This window comes from Chlamydotis macqueenii, chromosome 4 (genome assembly GCF_036417535.1).
Source record: "Chlamydotis macqueenii isolate bChlMac1 chromosome 4, bChlMac1.mat, whole genome shotgun sequence".
NCBI lineage: Eukaryota > Metazoa > Chordata > Aves > Otidiformes > Otididae > Chlamydotis > Chlamydotis macqueenii.
Window position 1 is genome coordinate 18829297 of NC_141559.1, and position 21203 is coordinate 18850499.

General features: G+C 39.0%; 1 protein-coding gene across 1 annotated transcript in view; it reads right to left on the bottom strand.

Annotated features, from left to right (window-relative positions):
- PTPN13 (protein tyrosine phosphatase non-receptor type 13) overlaps nt 1-21203 on the bottom strand; it is a 128058-nt gene that overhangs the window by 35642 nt on the left and 71213 nt on the right. The window contains exons 8-17 of the mRNA XM_086747156.1: nt 18574-18669; nt 16657-16756; nt 10134-10353; nt 8556-8630; nt 8272-8446; nt 7066-7219; nt 6776-6914; nt 6210-6362; nt 4636-4818; nt 3234-3396 (exon numbers count right to left, since the gene is read on the bottom strand). Of these exons, the coding sequence (XP_086603282.1) occupies nt 3234-3396; nt 4636-4818; nt 6210-6362; nt 6776-6914; nt 7066-7219; nt 8272-8446; nt 8556-8630; nt 10134-10353; nt 16657-16756; nt 18574-18669 (1458 nt within the window). The remainder of the gene's footprint in view (nt 1-3233; nt 3397-4635; nt 4819-6209; nt 6363-6775; nt 6915-7065; nt 7220-8271; nt 8447-8555; nt 8631-10133; nt 10354-16656; nt 16757-18573; nt 18670-21203) is intronic.

The following is a 21203-nucleotide window of genomic DNA, read 5'->3' on the forward strand; positions in this document are numbered from 1 at the left end:
ACGTATGTACCATCATCAGGTACACACAAACAGCCACCATGCAGTTTGCCCAGGAAGCGAAGTTTGGAGCTCAGGACATTACACTAACCTGACCATCTGCTACACAAAAACACAGAATAGCAGAATATTTATCCTCTTATTAGTAAAAAGACTCATATTCCCTGTTAAAGTGCTGTGCCTTATATACAGGCACATAATCTCTTTCTGCAAAGCAAACAATATCCTCAAGCCAAATGACCTGAAATACTACACTTCCTTTAATTTGCTCATACAAAACTTTAGCAGAATTTGAAGAAACAGGACTCCTCCACCTCTACACTATTGGATCCTACCAAACTTCCATCCATTGCTTAGTTTTCTTCGCATGAGTCCCTGACATGCTTACAGTACAGCCGCAAAGTCGTGGAGCTTGACGGCATCTCTACCTGGTTAAAGAGGATCAGTTCACTCAAATGCACTTGGTGACTTCCCCTGCCAGAAATAGCCTAAATGTCTTAGCACACAACAAAAAGTGTTGACTGGGGTTTGCCAGACTGTTTTACTTATGAACTAGAATTCCTTCAAGAAGTAGAGAGAAACAGATTTTGGATTGTAATTAAGTTACTGTCAGCTGAGTCGTGGGAACTGTCCAGGTTGATGTTCTTAGCTGAAAGCAAATGCAAGATAATACAACTCAGTCTAACCACCTCTTAATTCAGAGCACAGCTTAGTAGGGATCATTTGTATTAGCCTAACTGCCTCCCTAAGGCTAAGTTAAGTTCCTGTGGCTTGGCTCTCACAAAGAAACTTGATAAGCTGTGGCAACATGTTTTCTTTTACAGGCTCTAGCCAGCAATCAGGCCATCTGAACCCTTCATAAACTTCACTGATGTCTTGGAGTCAGTTCATAGGGAAGTCTGAGGAAAAGCAATCCTCAACTGCATATATATTTCTGATGTAGGGTTAACTAGTGGTTTTTTTTAAACTCTACATACAGCTAGGAAATAAGCTGCTTTAGGAAGCTGCACTGTAGCTCAAAAGGAAAATGCTACTTTTTGCTACACAATCTACTAGCTTTACTAAATGCTGAAGTATTCACCATTAAAGAGTATATTTGGCAAAATTAACCTCAGCACTGCCATTCCTAAAGACATTCCTTACTCCAATACCTAGGGCAGGAACCAACTGCAACAGTAACTCATGCTTTCTCTATAACAGGCATACAGATTGAGAAGATATAGTTGTGGAAGGTTGGGGTTTTTTTGTCCTTTTAAAAGGTGAATTAGTATACAACTACCACTTCCTTACCCACACCAAATATCTCCTCTAGCCATAGCCACCAGACAGACTAGGTGACCCACGTAAGAGTGTTTTTGCTGAACCAGACCAGAGATCCACAAATCTCAGTTTCCCCGAGTCTGACAGAAGCTATCAATGACACTTGCTCTTGTTGTGCTCCCATCTTGGGGAAGAGCACCTTAATAACATCTTGTCAGATCTCTTCTCTTGACATTGTACTTAGCCTCTGCAAACACCAAACAGGACCTCCCTACGGATTTCAGATGAATACTTTCACATCACTATTTATATAGACATCAGGCTTTTAACACCTTCTGTCAACCCCTTAACGTGCTCAAAACTCATTCCCTGTGAAGTTGACTTAAATCTCACTTCATCTTTGTGGTTTTCTATACGTCACTTCAGGAATCCAAATAACCATCTTAAAACTCAGTGCTTGGTTCTGTTCACTGCACAGCCACAGAAGTTGTACAAAAAGAGAAACCATCATTCCTCATGTTACAGCTTATCTTGTTTTCTTATAAAATTGCAAGGGTTTTGGTTTTTTTGTTTGTTTGTTTTAAATTTTGTGTCTCATCTCTTTCTATTCAGGCAGAAAGAATGTTATTCGAGAGCTCATGTCCACCAGTACCCCCAAATCTTTCTTGGCAGGGCTGCACTCAATCCCTTCATCCGCCACGTTTCTCTTTCCTGCATATATATATGGAAGCGCAATGGAATTAACCATAATACTGATTTATTCACTTCTGATTATGAATGGCTTTTTTTTTGCTTCTGATTACAATGAAATTTAAGACCTCTGAATTCCAAGTGATCTGCACTGCACAGAAGCAAACTATTATTTGCCAGACTCTCAAAGCACAATACATACTGTATCTGTATGAGCAACCAACTTTGCCTAGCCAAGAAAGCCTTTCATGGACTGCTTTTCTTTGCAATTCGGGATAAGCAAGGCCTAAGTTAGAGAAAGGTACAAAGCCTTTAAGTCACTTGGTCCTATTTCTTTGCAATAAGTTAATTGAGCACAACAGAACAGAAAAAAAAAGGCTGCATAGCTGCCACATGCCTTTCCTCACCCCATCCCCCCACTTTTTTTTTTTTCTTTTTTTTTTTTAAATTAGAGATCACAATCTCCACAGCAATGGGGTCAAACTCCATCCCAACTGGTGGAAGTCTGGATTAGCAGCAAGTGGAATGCAGACAGATAAAAACAGGGAACAAAGAAAGAATGATCAGGCAGACTGACCAAAATAGCACTTCCAGGCTGTGCTGAAGGCCAGCCAGCCAAGTGAGCTCTGCTCCAAACAGTGAAGAAATTAGTACAGAGGGTTTTTTCAACAACTGCATTCTCCAATTAGCGTTTTCTATCTAAAAAGTACACCTTTACATTTTCTGTTGCACACACAAATTAGATAGTAATTCTGAAGAAAACTGACTAGCATCAGTATTGTTCCTTACTAGGTCCACCAAACACTAAGTGGAATAAAGACAGCTACACCCATAGCTTACAGGTGCAGCATCATGAAACGCTCCCTACCGTACTTGCCCTCGGACGATCACAACATTTTATTTGTAATTCCTTATTATCAAACCAATTCATTTCACATTAAGCAAAAGGTAAAAATCCTATTACTGAAATATCTTCAGTTTATTTCTGAAAAAAAAGCCAAAAGCCACTAATCAAATGGAGAAGTACTATTAGTGACCTATTTTTAGATTCCTTTTATTTCAGATGAGTTGCTGTGTGCCAGCTCTGTGTGTTCTGCCAACTCTTTTTTTCCACTTAAACAAAACCTAAACAAACTTAACTAGTAAATTCTCTTTACAGTATAAACCCTCCAAATGCAGAGCTACATATATGTAGCACTCAGCAGAATTACTGAAGCTCAAGCTTTCCTCCTGACGAAAATACACATGGATTGAGATTAAAAATGACACAGCATCACAGTCCTTACCGATGTCCTGAGTGTCTTGGTTGCTCTGCCTGGTTCTCATCTGCAGTTGGAACTTATGCTGGGAAGAGCAGAGATGCAAAAGGTACTGACAAGTCTTACTATTGTCAGTCTGAAATGCATGCTTGATACCATCTGATGTGTTCTGCAAAGTTATTTTCTTCTTCTACACAATGGAGAAAGAGAAAAGTTGAAGATGATGTCTCTTAGCCTACAAATAATTTTGTATTTGCTTGTGCACAGTTACAGCATTCGAACTTTCCTGAAGCAAAACGCACTGATGGGAGAGATTTCTGTTAACACAGAGATTGAAAGTAATTGGAGATTTACAAAGTAGCACTTTAAAGCTACTTTTGGGCTAGCTGATATGGTACTTTATTATTATTTAATCCATCTCTGTTACTGTTAGTGTTGACTAACAACAACCAGTACGATTACGTTTTACAGGACAGGGTTTTCAAAAGCCGCTGAGGAAGTCACAAGGGTGCTGCCACTCAAGAGAAAAAGAACTAGATGCCCATCTAATTATGATATCTATCATTTAACGTTCCAGGTCTTAAATTTATCTTTTTTTTTTTTTGTAATTTTTGAACCGCAATCTACCAATTCTAGCTAAAATCATACCACAGATGAAACAGGCTGTAGCTCTTCAATAAGGTATCAGAGTCAGAAGGACTGTTTTCAGTACTTGTATAAAGCTAAGCATTTGAAGCTTGACACCTCATTAAAAAAATGACACATGACCACCTGATTATGGTGTACCCACTAAAGTTGGCTAGTATTATCCAGATGAAGTGCCCATCTCTGTCATCCATCATCATTTAACATAACTACTCTTGGAAACACAACTTAAAAGCAACATCTGCTTTTTGCATCTGCTAGTCACACCAAGTGCTGGCATTTGCCAGTACCCAGTCTTCTAATGCAGGATTCTCTCTCTGGTGCTCCTTCACTGTCTATGTCCCATATGGCAGCACAGGCAGATTGCCCAGAAATGCAGTAAATAGGCAGAGCTCCTCCCTGTGCTATGAGTAGCCCTTGATCTATCAATAGCTCCGTTCCCCCTAATAGCTCTTTCCTTAGAAGGCAGGGAAGCCATGTTTCACATCAATATAGATTTGTCAAAACACAGGTGCTGAACTTGCTTTTGAGGCTGGAACCTCAGCAGCATGGAATGCAAGTTAAGAGAAAAGAGAGAGGGAAGAAAAAAAAAAATAAAATCTTCAAAACCTCAAGACTCCTGTTTCAATCCCATAATATAACACAGCTCAGCCACACAAAATGTAGTCAGATTATGCTGCAAAACAGCAGCTTAATTTGCAAAAATAACAAACACACAAAATCAATATCTGGAGATACAGATATAGACATGTACACACAGGTAGAGGAAAAGACACAGACTTACACTAAAGGATATTTTCTTTGTCTCTCTCCATGGGAAGCGTAGCACGGGTGTGCGGATACCATTGTGAACTTCAAAAATAACAACTCCTTTGGAGCACACTCCCAGAAAGATACCTGTTTGGGATCTCTTCTCAGGCAACACATGATGAAGATGAACCCCATATTCTGTGAGCCTCTGACACAACTGTACAGATCAATGCAATGAAACTTCTAAGAATACGATGTTAAGGCTATTACAAGTTTTTTATATCTCTCTATAATTATTATATATCTATACATATTTTAATATATGCATGTATATATGGATTTTAGGAAAAAAGACTCTTCTCTGCATGGTGATTCCACTTAAACAGTTTACAGACGTTACAACAGAAACACATCAGCTGCTCTAGAGGGTTATTAAGTCTTGGTAGTATCTCTTTACTTGCCAAACACCATGGCAAATGAACCTAGAATTTATTAAAATCAAACAACAAAAGCATGAATCAAGAACACCTGAGAGTAAATCAAGCTTGCACAAAACAGTTTTTGGCAACAAACTAACTAGCCAGATGCACTTGTTATTGACACGTTTCTTAAACACAGGATTAGATTACCGCTGCAATTCTGTGATCACATTGAGCCACCATAACCGTCAAAAGACACAGTTTCACTCACTTTGCACTCCCAGGCATTCATTCCTGCTGTCTCTTCAGTACTTGCACAAGGGACTGATGTAATTAACAAAATGAGGAAATCTAACTGCTCTCCCCACCAGACCAGGCTGAGCTAGGATCAAGTCCCCTGCTCTTGTTCTCTGTGGTTAAGTTACAAGAACACTTTAGATAAATGAGCGACTGCCTTAGAAGGGGCACAGTCAACTGAGTGCCAGTTCATCACCTTCTCAAGGAGGCTGTGGAACTACAGTGTGACTGTAGCATTACAGTGTAATGGTTATCCAGTGTCTCAGCAGCAAACTGTCACCCCCTGAACTCATTTGCAGCCACTGTATTAAGGCAGGACCTGATCATTATCTCATAAGCAACAGCAGCAAACCCCATAATTACATTTCTTAATGGGTCCTTTTAGAATAAACCAAATATATCTGTGATTATAGTTTGTCTATCATCTTACACAGAACCTGTACAAGGAAATCTGCTTGGTAACACCTCTGGCTTGCTTTATACCAAGCACTGCAAATACGACTAGCTGGAACGAAACTGTTCATAATTTACATATTTTTTTTCCTCAACAGAAAGAACAAAGGATGCATGGGGATGTAGGATGTGCTGCCTCATAATCATAATAGCTTCCTTTAGAGTAACACAAGGATCAATAGTTGCTTTTAACTAGTTTTAACTAAAGCAGAAAGACTACTGATTGGAAAAAAAAGTGAAAGGACTTCCTTCCCATTTATTACTATGTTTTCTCACTTGTAATGATGTGTCTTTTAAGAAGACCTTTTCAGTTTTCTTCCTTCCAGTGTTATTCAGAACCTGAGCTGTTTTCCTGTGCTTTCGCTTGAAGTCCACACCCGTGTTCCCATAAGGAATTTCTTAAGTCACAGATTAAGGAAGCAAACTGCTGCCCACTTACCTTCAAAAATTCTAACTCTGTCTCTTTTTCAGATGCACCCACATAAGCGCTATGCAATTTGGGCAGCTCTTCCTTGATGTAAGATAGATCTAGTTTCTCCAGCACTCTAGCTGGGACATAATGTTCTAGTCTGAAATAGGACATGCCATGCACCTACAACAAGAAACATTTTTGTGATGTTATCTTCATATACTATGCCATGGGCACGAATGAAGCATAAATATTCATTTTACAGAGAATCATACATTACAACTGAGTAAGAGGAGGGACTCAGAATCTCTGCCCCGACACTGAGCCTAATTTCACATATAGTGTCTTCCTATTCAAGTCTGACTCTACTTGCACTGGAGATGGATCAATGCAAGATCACCCATATCTTGAACTAGAATCTGCAACAGCCCTGTGTTAGACTAAAAGAAGACCTGCCCACAGCAAAAACTGCCAACAGCTATCAGTTGAGCTTCCAGTCAAGGGCAGAGCTGTGGAGCATGTGTGGCAGCTTACAGTCCATTCTTTAATTAAGCAGCAAGAATACAGTTTCTCAAAAGGTGAAATTGATGGTGTACCTCTGCCTGGTAATCTCCATACTCAGCTTGGAGAGCTAGGGATGCTAATAATAAGGCTGTCTCGTCATCACAGTGCATCCTATCTTCCAAGACGTCCTTCCGCAACTGTAGATAATACTGGTGACAGGTCAGCGTATGCCTATAACAAGAAAACAAAACAAAAACCACAAAAAACCCCACACCATCTCTGGTACTCTTCCTGCTACAGCAAATTTCCAATATTTTATTAATATCCAATTTCTGTCCATAAATTTAGGGCTTAAGGGGTTAAAAAAATTTCATACACTCACTGTATTAGACTGACATCATCCACAAAAAACTTTACGCGAAAAAACAGAGTGAAGTTGACAGGGGGCTTGTTCTTTTTCTTTGGTTCTTCTTTCCATCCTTCTGGAGCTACTTTACTTAGCTTTATATCAGGATCAACGAAGAAAAATTCGTTGTCTGCCATGAATGTTAAAGGGAAGCACATAGGTAAAAACATGAAAGCAAATACTTTCTCTAGCTAGAGGATCAAGACCAGATTTACAATTCTGAAATTTGGTTTTGAACAGTAAGGTTTTCTGTTCACTACCAAGGGCTTATAAGCACAATAGCTGTTAAAAGCAACACTGAATAAGGGCAGAACAAATAATTTTATAGTTATCCCAAAGACACTAGTGGAACAAAAAGGAAAAAAAAAAAAACTAAAAAAGTTACCTTCCATGATAACTAAAAGAAGAGCTACAATTCCTTTAAAATTTCAAATTTCTTATCCCACAGGAAACGCAAAAATCTATAATTTCTTCCCTCCCTTACTACTTCCGTCCCATTTACATTTCTGGAAAAAGTTTTCAAGGCTTTCTAAATTGCCAACAGCATTGTAAGCCTGTCATGTATAGAGCAAGGTCTTGGCCTGCTAAGGGCTTCTATTCACACCAATATTCTGAGCACTACAGTTCTGCAACAGCCTGTGAGATATGCCAACAGGAAACTTGAGTCTGAACACATTAGTTTTGCCACAATGACCTGCTCAGTGTTGGAGGGGAGGAAGTCCAACTTCTGGTCTGTTCTAATAGTGAAAAATTAACAGCTCAGGAGCAAGCTCTTTTTTCTTAAGGCAACTTCATCTATACAAGGAGCCTTTCTATGCATCCCAATGGGTCTGCCTCCACAAGAGACAACGTGGCCTACGGCACATTAACAGAATCCAAAGCCCTTTCATGTCCTCTGAGGGGTACTAGACAGAGTGAAAGCAACAAATAGCAGAGAAGAAAACTTGGCAACCAAAGGGAAAAGGCTGTCCAAGATGAGCTGCCATCACTCAGGGAAACGTATAATTTTATTGTGAGAAGTTGTTCTTCATTGAGCAACGTATTTTGTCTCTGTGCAAGAGAACATAACTCAAAGTAAGCACTTTGTAGATGCCAGGCTGTCTCTGCTTATCTTTTCTCAACACCATGTAGCTAATTCTTCTTATTCTGTACTTGTCAATTACATCAAATTATTATTCTTACCTCTTAAAGTGGCCAACCCAAACAGGTGATGCTCTACCAAGCCAATATGGGCAACAACCATATCAAAGACATCTTTACATATCGTTTTGGTATCACAGGTCAGCTCCAGCTTCTGCCCACTTAGAAGCATCACATTTACTTTTCGCCTGGTGTCATCATTCTTCCCTTTCTTAGTCTGCATTTTGTGAAATAAAATAACCCAACATTCACACTTGTGATAAAAGCGCATTTGTTGGTTTAACACACTTCCCCTGCCACTGATTGCTGAATAGCCCCTTTCTTACCAAGATAGACTTCGGCAGATCCAAGGCGATGAATGGCTCAATCGTCATTTTCACAAACTCGGGGCCAAAGAAATTCTGCAAATCACAAGAGTATGAATTGAACACTGTGTTGTTGGAATAACAGACTGAGGCACTGTTAAGTCCTGTCCTGCAAATGCCAAAGAGGAACAAAGGCCAAAACGAAAAAAATTCTACTGAATTCCTCCCATGAGCTGGTAAGTCTAAAGAACCTGATTTTGCCCGCATGCATGTCAGATACCACTGGCAACCTACAGTACTGGTAACATTATTACTCTGCATATTTTCCTTCCTTTGCTGGGCAAAAAGCCAACACCATAATATCTATGATTATTTGTCTTTCTTTAAAATACAGGGTGTGGGTTGCAGATTGGGACCATCTGAGCTTACCTCAGTAGGCAACTGCTTGACATTACTAAAGCTATCTGCATGGGTGGCAATTCTGCCTTGACAAATCTCCGCCTGTGACAAACAAGTCATCTCCTGAAGACTGAAATGTTTCAGCCTAACTCTGTCTGGTGGGTTCAAGTAGAGATCCTGGCAAATTTCTGTCTGCCTATAGACAAATAGATGTTCTACTAATTCAAGCTGTAAATTATAGGAGGTTACCTATGGTTTTACAGGAAGTCCCCTGCACAATACCCACTCAATACCACATTAAAGAAGATTCACCTTTTGAGCGAAAACTTCACCGTCTACTGCCTACTACCTACTGATACTGTATGTAAAACATGTGCACGTAAATATCTTAAGGGCCAGTGGAGAACCAACGTGGTTAGTTAAAGCCTGCATGAACTAAACTGGTCAGAATGCTATAGACTGGAGACAGATATACGAACTATTACCCTGGACTGGGACAGCAAATTCACTTGAGTCTTGTTTTAAGTTTTCCCATCCTTTAAAAAAAAAAAAAAAAAAAAAAAAAAAAAAAAAATTCCAATTCACTGAAAGTAGCAACAGAGGACATAAAGCCATCAGTTCTTCTAAGCATCAGCCACTCTACCCATATCTCGTTCCCTGTAATCTTACATTTCATGCACATACCAAGACAGCTGGGAAAGGAAAGAGGAGTTGCACTGTGATTCAGGGTGAACCCAAGCGCCAAATGAATCCTCTCTGCCTTTCTTTACCTTCCCAGCTTGTTCATTTAATAACCTTTGATGCTGGTGGGACACATCCACATTCCACATTTCACTAAGAGAAAGAAATGCAAATTGAAGTGGCTGAAAACACCACAGGGTATAGGAGAAAACTACACCTTACCTTTCTTAGGATGCTATATTGTTTAACCAGTGCAATCTCTACTCAAGGCTAGCTGTCTATTTTAGCATCTCTTGATACTGATTTAGGCTACGTAGCCAACTAATGACATAAAACCTCTGAAGTTTACACTGTGATAGTAGGTCTTTCCCATCAGAGCAACACCAAACACCTAGCATTTACTCTGTTGATGATTGTTTATTACAGGACTCAGTTTATGAATCCCACATGTTAGAGTTTCAGTCAAGACGCTGCTCTGTTTCAATGAAAATTGGAGTTCACCTGAGATCAGGGCATTACCCTCAGTTTTCTTTGTGTCATGGCTGTTTCCAGGGCTATTTCTCTCAGTGGATCTCTGGTGATGTCAAGCATTGAGGACCTAATCCCATCTCCTGGGTAGAGGTTAGGTCGGGACTGCCTGAGAGCCATTCTAGCTTGCAGTTGCATCATTTCCTCCTCCTGACGCTTTAGCATCACTTCTTGACTTATTAAATTGCCTTCAAATGGTGCTTCATGTTGCCTACAGTATAGTCAGAGGGGATGAAAGACATTAGTATGCATGCCTAAGACATTCTGCTGCTTTAAGCACTTACTTAAGTGGAAACTCAGAACACAAAAACTAGCTATCAAATACTACATAAAACACAACATTTATTCAGCAGCCAGGAGGGGTTAGCGCTCTATCAATATAGAAAATGAGCAAACATGACAAGTTTCTATAGCTGCCTGTCAGTTATTCATATGAAAATAAAGGCTCAGCTGCAGTTTAAAGAATACTTGACACTACAAACCCAGTGAATCAGTACAAAAACTAGTGAATACACAGAAGAAAGAAAAATATTAATGCTTTGAAAATATCTTAATTTCTCTGCTCAAGCAGGGACTGTGAAAAAGGCATGCTTGAAAACATGTTGTTAAAGAAAAAACTAAAATAATAGTGTACTTTTTATAAAGCAAATATTGCTCCAATCACTTTCTCCATAGCAATTCTTCAGAAGTTTTTACACAGGACTGTTACTTATTCCCTGATTTTTCCAGAGCAGTAGTATAGCTTGAAATATTTGTACAAATATTTCATATGTATCAACATCCTATATACTAAAATATTCTAAAAATCATACTCTGATGTTTTCATCATCTTATTTTGCTGGAAAAAAAAATCTCTATTCTTTTAAATTCTTAAGAATGGCTTGGTTGATACACAGCCATCACACAAAAAAAAATAAATAGGAATTTAAATTAATAATCTGAATTGAGGAAAAGAAAACAAAACAAAAAACCACCTCCCCTCCCATCTGTATTTCTGAAAAAATATCTGTTCTCCACTTCTCTTCTCAGCAGGTATGGATCCCAAATGTCCTATCAATTGTATTCTCTGTGGAACGAAAGAAATCCATTTTGGATTAACAAAAGCTATTTTTAATTTGAAAATCAGGAGGTTAGGAAATGTGAAGAATGAAGGAATCCAAGAAAAATAAAACCAACTTCCACTCCCCTCCCTCTGCCCCATGCTTAGAGAAAAGCACCTTTAAACCACAAACCAAACAGAAACCAATCAAGGCTGCTTTAGAAAGCCTAAACAGAAAAACCCACAACGTCCTCCCTCTGTTAACATAGATATACAGAGACAATTTTTAAACACAAATGGACAGGGGAAACTAACAACAGTTTCATCCACCAAAAAACACTTTTAGCAATGCTAAGCTAAGCGATGGTACACTAGACTAATGAAAAACATGAAAGAGTAAAGAAAGTGTTGCGAAGCCTCAAAGCCTGCACATCATGGCACTGAAGTTTAGGAATATAGATAAATGTTAAGTAAGTCCTGCACTGACACTGGTGTAGAGCCTTTTGTAGTAAAGGGTAAGCTACAGACTTTTAGAGACATTAAATTTATATACCTACTTCGTAAAAGAACCAAATACATATATGTTTGGTGAATAACAAATCAGTAAACTAAGAGAAAATGCACCTGTCCAGACAGTACAGCTGTCTATGCTAACTGGTAGACATTATTTCTTTTTTTTTTTCTTTTTCATCTTTTTACAGCAAAGTTTCTAATGAATGCCAATAGTATGAACAGTGCACTGCATTCTCTTAATTTTTTTAATACTAAAGTTTCATTGCTTAGCATACAGAACCAGCACTAAAATAAGAAAAGTTACATTATCACAGAGTCCAAACAATAAAATGCTGCTAGGGCACCACAAACTGAGCAAAACAATGCTGAAGTTCCTCAAATAGGATTTCAGGGAAGATACAGAGTAGTTACAGAAAAATGTGTTAATGTAAGCCCATTATCCCTTTCATTGTGCAGAGCTTTCACAGCATTGCTTCCCTTCTCCCTCCTCTGCTCCTTTCCGCAACAGACTTAATAATAGAATCATAGAATCATAGAATGGTTAGGGTTGGAAGGGACCTTCAAAGGTCATCTAGTCCAACCTCCCTGCAAGGAGCCGGGACATCCCCAACTAGATCAGGTTGCTCAGAGCCTCATCCAGCCTGGCCTTGAGCGTTTCCAGAGATGGGGCCTCCACCACCTTTCTGGGCAACCTGTTCCAGTGTTCTATAACTCGCATCGTAAAAATTTTTTTCCTAATTTCTAACCTAAATCTACCCCCCTCTATTTTAAAACCATTACCTCTCGTCCTATCGCAACAGGCCCTACTAAACAGTCTTATAATGTGCGCCTAAAAGGCCTCAGACCTGCAAAGACTTGTGCACATGCTTAGCTTTTCACCAAGAGGAAGCTTATTAAAATCAACATATGTGGGAATATTCACAATGAATTAAGTTAAAAACACCCACGAGCGCCCTTCAGATCAAGGTCTAAGGATAGGCTCTAAAATAAAACAAAAACAAAGACTTTCTTAACGTGAGTATCTATGAATTATCAAGGATATGAAAAAGATATACATGTTGCAACTGGCTGTATCTGAGAATGCTTGCTAATCTGAAAGCCCCTACCACTGAAAAAAAAAAAAATTAGCCTTTTTAATAACATACAGCTCTGTGAAATAGAAGTACTCATAAGTTACTGTGTAAAGTATTATAATTATGTTGGTTTAGCATCTTTGTTCACATATATTAGTTTCTCTGAAAACTGGGGTGTGTAGGGGGAGTGCAGGGAGAAAGCTCAAAAACCTGATGGCTTAAAAATTCTCCTAACTTAGTATACAAGCATTATCATCAACCAGAAATTGCTTCAACATTGTGGGTAAGTAAAACTAACTCTAGCCTGGTCAGACTGTCAATTTTCTACAGAGGGTATCGGGATGATTCACTTTTTGGTTTCTAAGACAAGTAATGCATCTCTCATTCTACAGAAGAGAAGATATTGTTGACAGATACATGTAGGGCTCTTCCCTGAAGTTGAGAAAATGCAAGTATTACTCCAGCAAAAAAAAAAAAAAAAAAAAAAAAAAAAATCCAAATTACATTCCTAACAGATAACATCATTAAAGTGTGTTTCTTATGGTACTTCTTCAGACAAGTACTTGGCTGCTACTCTGTATTTTCATCAGCATCTGACTGCAAACCAGAATCTCACAGTTACTTATTAACCTGAAGATGGTAGGTGAGCAGTCACCTGGAAGGCTGACTCCTATAAAAGAGGGAAGAGAATTAACTCCTCACCTAGTGTACTTACCAAGAAATTAGCAGGTATTGGATCAGAGAAGGAAGTTGGAAGGAGGGAAGCAGGTAGGCATTCTCTAATGATTAGTGCAGTGGAAAGGTCAGGAATAGATTGAGAAAGACCGATGCCTTTTGGTAAGGTAGGAAGGATGTGGAAATGAAATCTAGTGGAAGGAAAAGGCAACAGAAGGAAGAGATCCATGTCAGCTGCTGCTCCTAGAGAGAAAAAGGAAGAAATAGTAAAGGAAGAAAAAGAAAAAAAAAAAAGGGATGGGAACATGACAAAAATAAGGAATACAAGAAGCAAAGAGGAAACATAGATGCAAGTATCCATTGCCATGAGAAAAGCATTCCAAGAAGTTTAAAGGATAACAACAGTCACAGACCACGAGAAGGGTTTGAGCATACTCTGGGTGTACTGCTAAAAAATCCATGGCCTCTGCTAGTCTAAGAGCCGGCCAGCCCACTCAGACAGCACAAGCTGCACTGGCAGATAACTCTGAACAACTTCACTGTTGGTTTTTTTTTTTTAATATTGGCAGCAGACTCCCTGAAATCCAAATCCCCCTATTTGATTTATACCTCAGTTTTACAAGGATAATTCTGTGGAAAATTAAGCAGATTGCCTCTAAGGACACACCACAGGAGCAGTAAATTTAGTATGTACTGAAGTACAGATGGTATCTCTGAACACAGAGAAAAACACTGAAACATGCTCTCAAGTGCAAGGGACCTTCAAAGGTCATCTAGTCCAACCCCCCTGCAAGGAGCAGGGACATCTCCAACTAGATCAGGTTGCTCAGAGCCTCATCCAACCTGGCCTTGAACCTTTCCAGGGATGGGGCATCCACCACCTTTCTGGGCAACCTGTTCCAGTGTTCTACAACCCTCATTGTAAAAATTTTTTTCCCTAATATCTAACTTAAATCTACCTCCATTTTAAAACCATTACCCCTAGTCCTGTTGCAACAGGCCCTACTGAACAATCTCTCTGATTCATAGGCCCGATCCATTTACAACAGTGTGGCTCATTTACATACCACAAACTACTTTGTCTCTGAAACATTTTGTAAATAGAAACAAAAGTTTGCTATCAGCTTCCACAAATTAATGTTGTTTTATTTTGAGGCATAGCTACAGTTTTGAATTGGCAACTTTCCTGGGTTTAAGTCAAAGAAGAATGAAGGTTGACTTTGCAGTACTCACCAAAAGAAAAAAAAAACAATGACAAATAAGTTAAGAAAGCTATAAAATTTTTTACAATGCGAGTTCTAGAACACTGGAACAGGTTGCCCAGAAAGGTTGTGGAAGCCCCATCCCTGGAAACGTTCAAGGCCAGGCTGGATGGGGCTCTGAGCAACCTGATCTAGTCAGGGATGTCCCTGCTCCTTGCAGGGGGGTTGGACTAGATGACCTTTGAAGGTCCCTTCCAACCCTAACCATTCTATGATTCTATATGCTCATTCTGTACACACAGTAGTAATATTCTACTTTGCCATTTTAGCATGGTGCTAAGACAGCATAAAACACAAAGCAGAAATTTACAGCTCTTTAATGGGGTTAATATGGAACATAAACTTCTAATCTAAATCCTTCAAAACTTTCCCTAAAAGCTCACATACTAGCCAAAATCCTCTTTCTTCAAGACAGGCTGGATTTCTAAGACTGCTCGGACTCTGGAGTGTAACACATAGGCTGTTATGTGAACAGATACCATATTCCTGCCAACAAAGCAGTGTTGACCCAGGCTAAGTAATGCCCAAATACTTCTTCCCTGCAAGAAATGCCAATATATACATTTCTAAATGACTTGGCATTTTTCAGGCAAAGTGCAAGTAGTAAGAAAACCAATGCAGCTGCTCAGCAGATCACCGAAAGCTTTAAGATTTCCAAGTATATGTTCTCTTGTTCATCTGCACTCACGTACTGCTCAGCTGAGACCTTGCCTTACTCAGCTCCATTTCAGGCACACAATACAGTGCAAGAAGTAGATGTTCATTTATTTTCACCTCCATGTTCAAAGCATGGCTCTAAGTCCTACCCACTGCACACCACCCTATATGTTAAATTAACACAGAGTACACATTTGACGCACTCCACATCACCTGAAACAGCTCCAATCTTCAGATACATCTAAGTTTCTTTAATAGCATAAAGCAGGATTCCCATCCAACTTATGCCAAAGACATAAATATCCTAAAATATTGAGCACAGCAGCAATCTTTCTTCTGATCTACTCCAAAGTAAAAAGCTGCTGAGAGAAGGCTTTATTGTAATGTGGTGAGGGAAAAGGGGGAAAAGACATCTGCAAATTTAAACCATTTTGATTAAATATTCCAAGGTGATTCAGCATCTGGCAGAGACTATAACAAGAAAATCTTCCATCCAAAAGGTCAATATCAATAAAAATTCTCAAACATTTGGAATGGAACGACTCTCAAAACCTACAGGTATGGCAAGATACGCTTCTGCTATACAAAGATGCCGTATTAAAGTGATGCACAAAGCAGAACCTACTTTTTAAAGGAATATTGATGAACAGCACTTGAAAAATAAAAAATGCAAACAGATGTAACACTCAAATACACAGCACAACAAAATAAATTTTAAAATGTATAAATTGTTACTGAATTCACCTGCCTAATCTGTGCTGAGGTATTAAAAAAAATAATCCAAACAACAACATAAACTAAGTGTTTGCCAGAATAACCAACCAAATGTATGGCTTTTGGCTTATTTCAAAGAAATAAGCATGGTATCATTTCCTTATTAAATGAAAAAAAAAAAAGCAAATTAATCTGTATTAATATCAATACTTTCCAAAACTTCATTTTAGAAAAGTATAATCAGAATAAAAATTATTAAATATTTCCAAGCAGAACATAGCCCCTGACCTTCTGACAGATACAGCAACTTGATACAGTACAACCCAGTCTCCACGAAATTATGGAAACTGAATTTGGACTCCTAACTGGTATACTTACCTCTACACCACAGTGCATCACTAGATTTTTACTTCAGACTGCAATACGCGATTCTCAAATGCTATTTTCTTTCAAGTACAACATGCCATTTTTTAACCTCGAACAGAAACTGGGATGAGAGTGAAAAATTCGCTTGCAGATTTAGGAGACTTTATTTGATACAGACAAAGCACTCCAAGACATATTGTTTTCATAGGGTTTACCTTGCCCTCTGAGAATTAGCTTGACTTGATGTGGAGATATCATCAGCACCTGGCAAAGCACCACTGGCATCATCTCTCTTGAAACCTTCATTTCTTCTCACTAGCAAACCAAAAGACAAATTAGTACCTGACTGGGCAACAAAGCACAGAGAGTAATCCTAAAAATCAAGGACTTATCAGTCATATGAGATTACTTAGAAGGAATCAGATTCATGTATTCTGCACAATGGCATTACAGTATTAGACAAACTAGCACTATGAAGTTGATTTCAGTCTTCAAAACGATCTTATATTTTCCCGCAATGAAGATAGCTGCACTACACAAGTCTTTTGAAGAATACTAACGAAGGCCTAAAAGAAACCATAATTAAAAAAACCCCACACAATTGCATAGACACCTTTCCAAGGTGACACATTCCTTTGTTAGCCATGAGTCAAAACACATACATGGCAGATACATCATATAAAACCTCTCCAAAACAGAAACAGAGCAGCTAGGTAAAGTAATTATGCATCCAGTTCAGAAGAAGGGAGTTAAGAAACCAGTATATATATTGCTGAGCTCCTGTGTTTAATTTTTGTCCCTGGAATCTGACTCCTCCTTATAATTGATAATTTTTTTTTTCTTTTGTCAGTATATTAACCTTCTATTCTGTTTGTCATAGTTACCTCCTTCGCTGGTATGTTTTCCTGTAGCAGCACCTGAGATGCTACACTTAGAGCTTGACTTTGCAAATGACTTTACTTTCATCTGTTACTGTACCCTCAATAAACAGAGCTAGCAGGCAAGATCTTGCAGAACACATTAGAGTCACATTGATTTAGAAATAGTTCTTTTTGACAGTTATTCCACTGAGTGCAGCAATACTACCACTAGTAGCCAGAAAGCAGCTCTCTCTTGCCTGTACAGACTTAAGAGTTGTTGACTTTGGAGTGGAACATACGAACAGTCTATTCTAAATGGCAAGAAAATGAAGGGAAATGTGTTACAGGAGCCTTGCTACTTGTTAGTGCTCCTTAGGCTTCTGGCTTAGGAACAGCAGGATAGATAAAGACAAAGAAGGTTGAGAGAACAGTGAGTACAGGGAGGCTGGGATGGAATTCTGTGTGTACAGAATACACATGGTACAGCTACACTCTAGCTTCCTAGCTACTGTTTTCTTTCCTTATGTTCATCAAGCGGTTTGTCTCCATCACTTATGATGATTCTGTGAAGCTGATTGTTTTGACAACCGTGCTCTCCTCTTGACTTCTTTTCACCATTCTTGCACTTCTTTCAAAAAATGCTCCAAGCATTTCCTTCCATGCTGTGCTCCCACTGTATAAAGAAAACTCTTCCTGCCATATATCAGCGAACCACTCTTCGTACTATATCCTGCTTTTCCAAGCCATTGGTTTCACAGAATTCACTTAAATTTACCATACAAACAGCCTGTACTGTGTACTACTTTTGCATTACACTGAAATCCTTGGCCTATAAATTATCAACCCTCATAGTAAAACCCACTGATATAAAAATAATTAAACCACGTATGTCCCATATAAAGCTTTAGCAATAAAGCTAAACTTTACTGTTATTGTACTCTAACAACTCAATTATTTTTGTGCCTCTGAAGACAGCATATTATTTAAAACAAGCACTCCAGAAAAAAAGTTACCCATTTCCAGCTCTTCCTACCAAGTTCCCTTCCAGAGTGCTGAATGTTAAACTCATTTCTGAACAAACTGCCAGTTATGCTGAACTGTACACAATGTTGTAATTACATGAGATCATCTTACAACTTTGTATTAGCGGTAACTATCAAGCTTCCTACTAAACATTTAACTTCATACTTTTGAGGTCTATTTTCAACCTCAAACTTTTTTCTTTGGGTTTTTCATTTGGGTGTGTTGTTGTTGTTTAAACACAGGTCTTACCTTGCCTGAAATCTGGTTCTGAAGAAATAACAGATGGACTTTCACTTGAAGTACTATAAACATCGCTGTTGTAAGACTTGTATCTTCTCAAAGGCTCTGAAAGTTTAAATTAGAGTACCAGGAGAGTAAGAGAGTAACAGTTCTAATGCAAAAATAAAACACAAACTAACATTCAAAATTAAAAAAAATCTTTCCAAAACATTTTTAAATGCCCTTCTGCGGCTATACAGTCTGAAAGCAAACACTCAGTAGATGCTGAGAGAGTTGGGTTTGTTCAGCCTGGAGAAGAGGAGGCTCTGGTGAGGCCTTATTGCAGCTTTTTAGTATTTAAAAGGGTCTATAAGAAAGATGGGGACAAACTTTTTAGCAGGGCCAGTAGCGACACGGCAAGAGGTAATGGTTTTAAACTGGAAGAGGGTAGATTTACACCCTTTAGAGATGAGGAAGAAATTTTTTACAATGAGGGTGGTAGAACACTGGAACAGGTTGCCCAGAGAGGTGGTGGATGCCCCATCCCTGGAAACATTCAAGGCCAGGTTGGATGGGGCTCCGAGCAACCTGATCTGGCTGGAGATGTCCCTGCTCCTTGCAGGGAGGTTGGATTAGATGACCTTTAAAAGGTCCCTTTCCAACCCAAACCATTATACAATTCTGTCCCCATAGCTTGAGGGTTCCGCAGTCTGCCTGGCCTCTCTTGGTTATACTAACAGATCTACCTCCTCTGAACTTCCCTCTCATCATGACTTCCAAGTTAGAACTAGTATTTCAAAAACAACAAGCCACCCCAGAACTCCAATCCTTCCTGCAAATAAACTGATGAAGACATTTGGTGTGCACCTCTTGCATGCAGAAAGCAACCACCAGGACTCAGCCCCTAGCTCCTTCACAATGAAAAAGGAAAAATATGCACAGAGACATAGCATGGACTAGAAAATTGTAGTCCATTCAACTCACGTTTGACATCCACAAAACATGATTAACAATCAATTAATAAGCCCCTATAGGGCATTTAATTAACCAGAACAGCTAAATGCATGTGATGAGAAATCAATACAGCAGTCTCAGTTCCTGCTCTCAGTGGATTCTTTAAACAACACAGCAAAGCACTTCACAGAAGGGGTATGTACTTGACATTTGCAACAATCTTCCAAAATTTTCCTATATACCGGCCAATGAACAACCACACAGTGTCATAAAAGTAGAAAATAAAACAGAAAAGTCCTGACATTTTGGGATTACCAAGGCTTCACTGTTTAAGTGACAGAAAACTTCAGGTGTCTTTATTTGCAGAAGGCTGTCTCTTGTCCAACTACAGTTTATGTTTTTGAAAACAGAAGTGGTGATATAGAGAGAATACATGTAACTGCTGTGAAGACAATGGCAAGTCACTACAGTAAGGAATACCAAATATAAGAATATAAAACGGGAAATACATGAGCAGATGAGTCTGGACACTGAAAAAAAAGAATGTTCTGGCATCCCACATCCAGAAAACAAAACATCTGGTGAAAAATCCTGCGAGAAGAATAAACCTGCGGCATAGCTCGTATTAGGTCAGAGGACAAGTTAGACATGCAGTCAACAGCACTACTCATTCAGACTTCCTACAGAAGCAGGGAAAACTCCAGACAGGAAAAAGGCAGGAAAAGATATAAGATAATGCAGTAGACCAAGACCAAAGCATAGTTCATGTTCATTTTTGGACTATGTTTCCAAAACCTTCCTCCTTCAAAGCCAGCATTTCCCCCACCTTTACCAGCTCACTTGAATTGCGCAGTTCCCTACTGTCCCATCAAATACAAGATTCTTTAAGAAAACTGGGAAAAGAAGTAAAGTCATCGATCAACCCATATACCCAACTGCTCCCACCAGCCCATCCCAGTTGCACAGCTTAGCCGCATAAAACCCACTTAATCCTAGGGACATTTCACATTTCTCTCAGAAACAAGCAATACTGCTTGCACGTTTGCACACCAGCCTACAGCAAGATGAAGAGAATTCACTGAGCAGGGCTGGCAGGGGTGTGCTTCAGTCTTTCACAATGGCTGCTTTCAGTGCTCTGGATTTTATAACAAAGAAATCTACCGCCAATCTAGCAATTACTTGCCTAACAAGGGAAATAAAACCCAAATTCAGTGGGTAGCTTTTGGAGATGTGTTTTTTAAATGTTCCCAGCCCTTCAAGTGAGGCATCAATCCAAACACGATACTGGAGCCCACAGTACAGAAACATTTAACTGAAAACAGATCTCTTATTTCCCAGTAGTTTTATTAGCTGTAGGTTTTTCAAGTCTGCTAAACTGACTTTGAAGCACGAGGATGGAAAGAGAACAATAAAATATAACAAAAGATTTTAAACAGATTTTTTTTCCCCACCTAGTCAGCAGTCTGGGCTTCCTGAATCATACACAAATTGTGGCTCCATCCTGGTTCTTCGAGACATGAAATTTTGCCAAAAATAAATATAAAGTGGTAAAACATAAATATGCAATTAAACACAAAACAAGTATTTGTATGTGGTGGCAGGATATCTGACTCTGCAGGGTATTTGACTTCTCTTGACTTACCCTGTTAGCAGGAGTTGGGTAAACTCATGAGCCAAGAAACATAAAGCAAGATTCCCAGCCACTG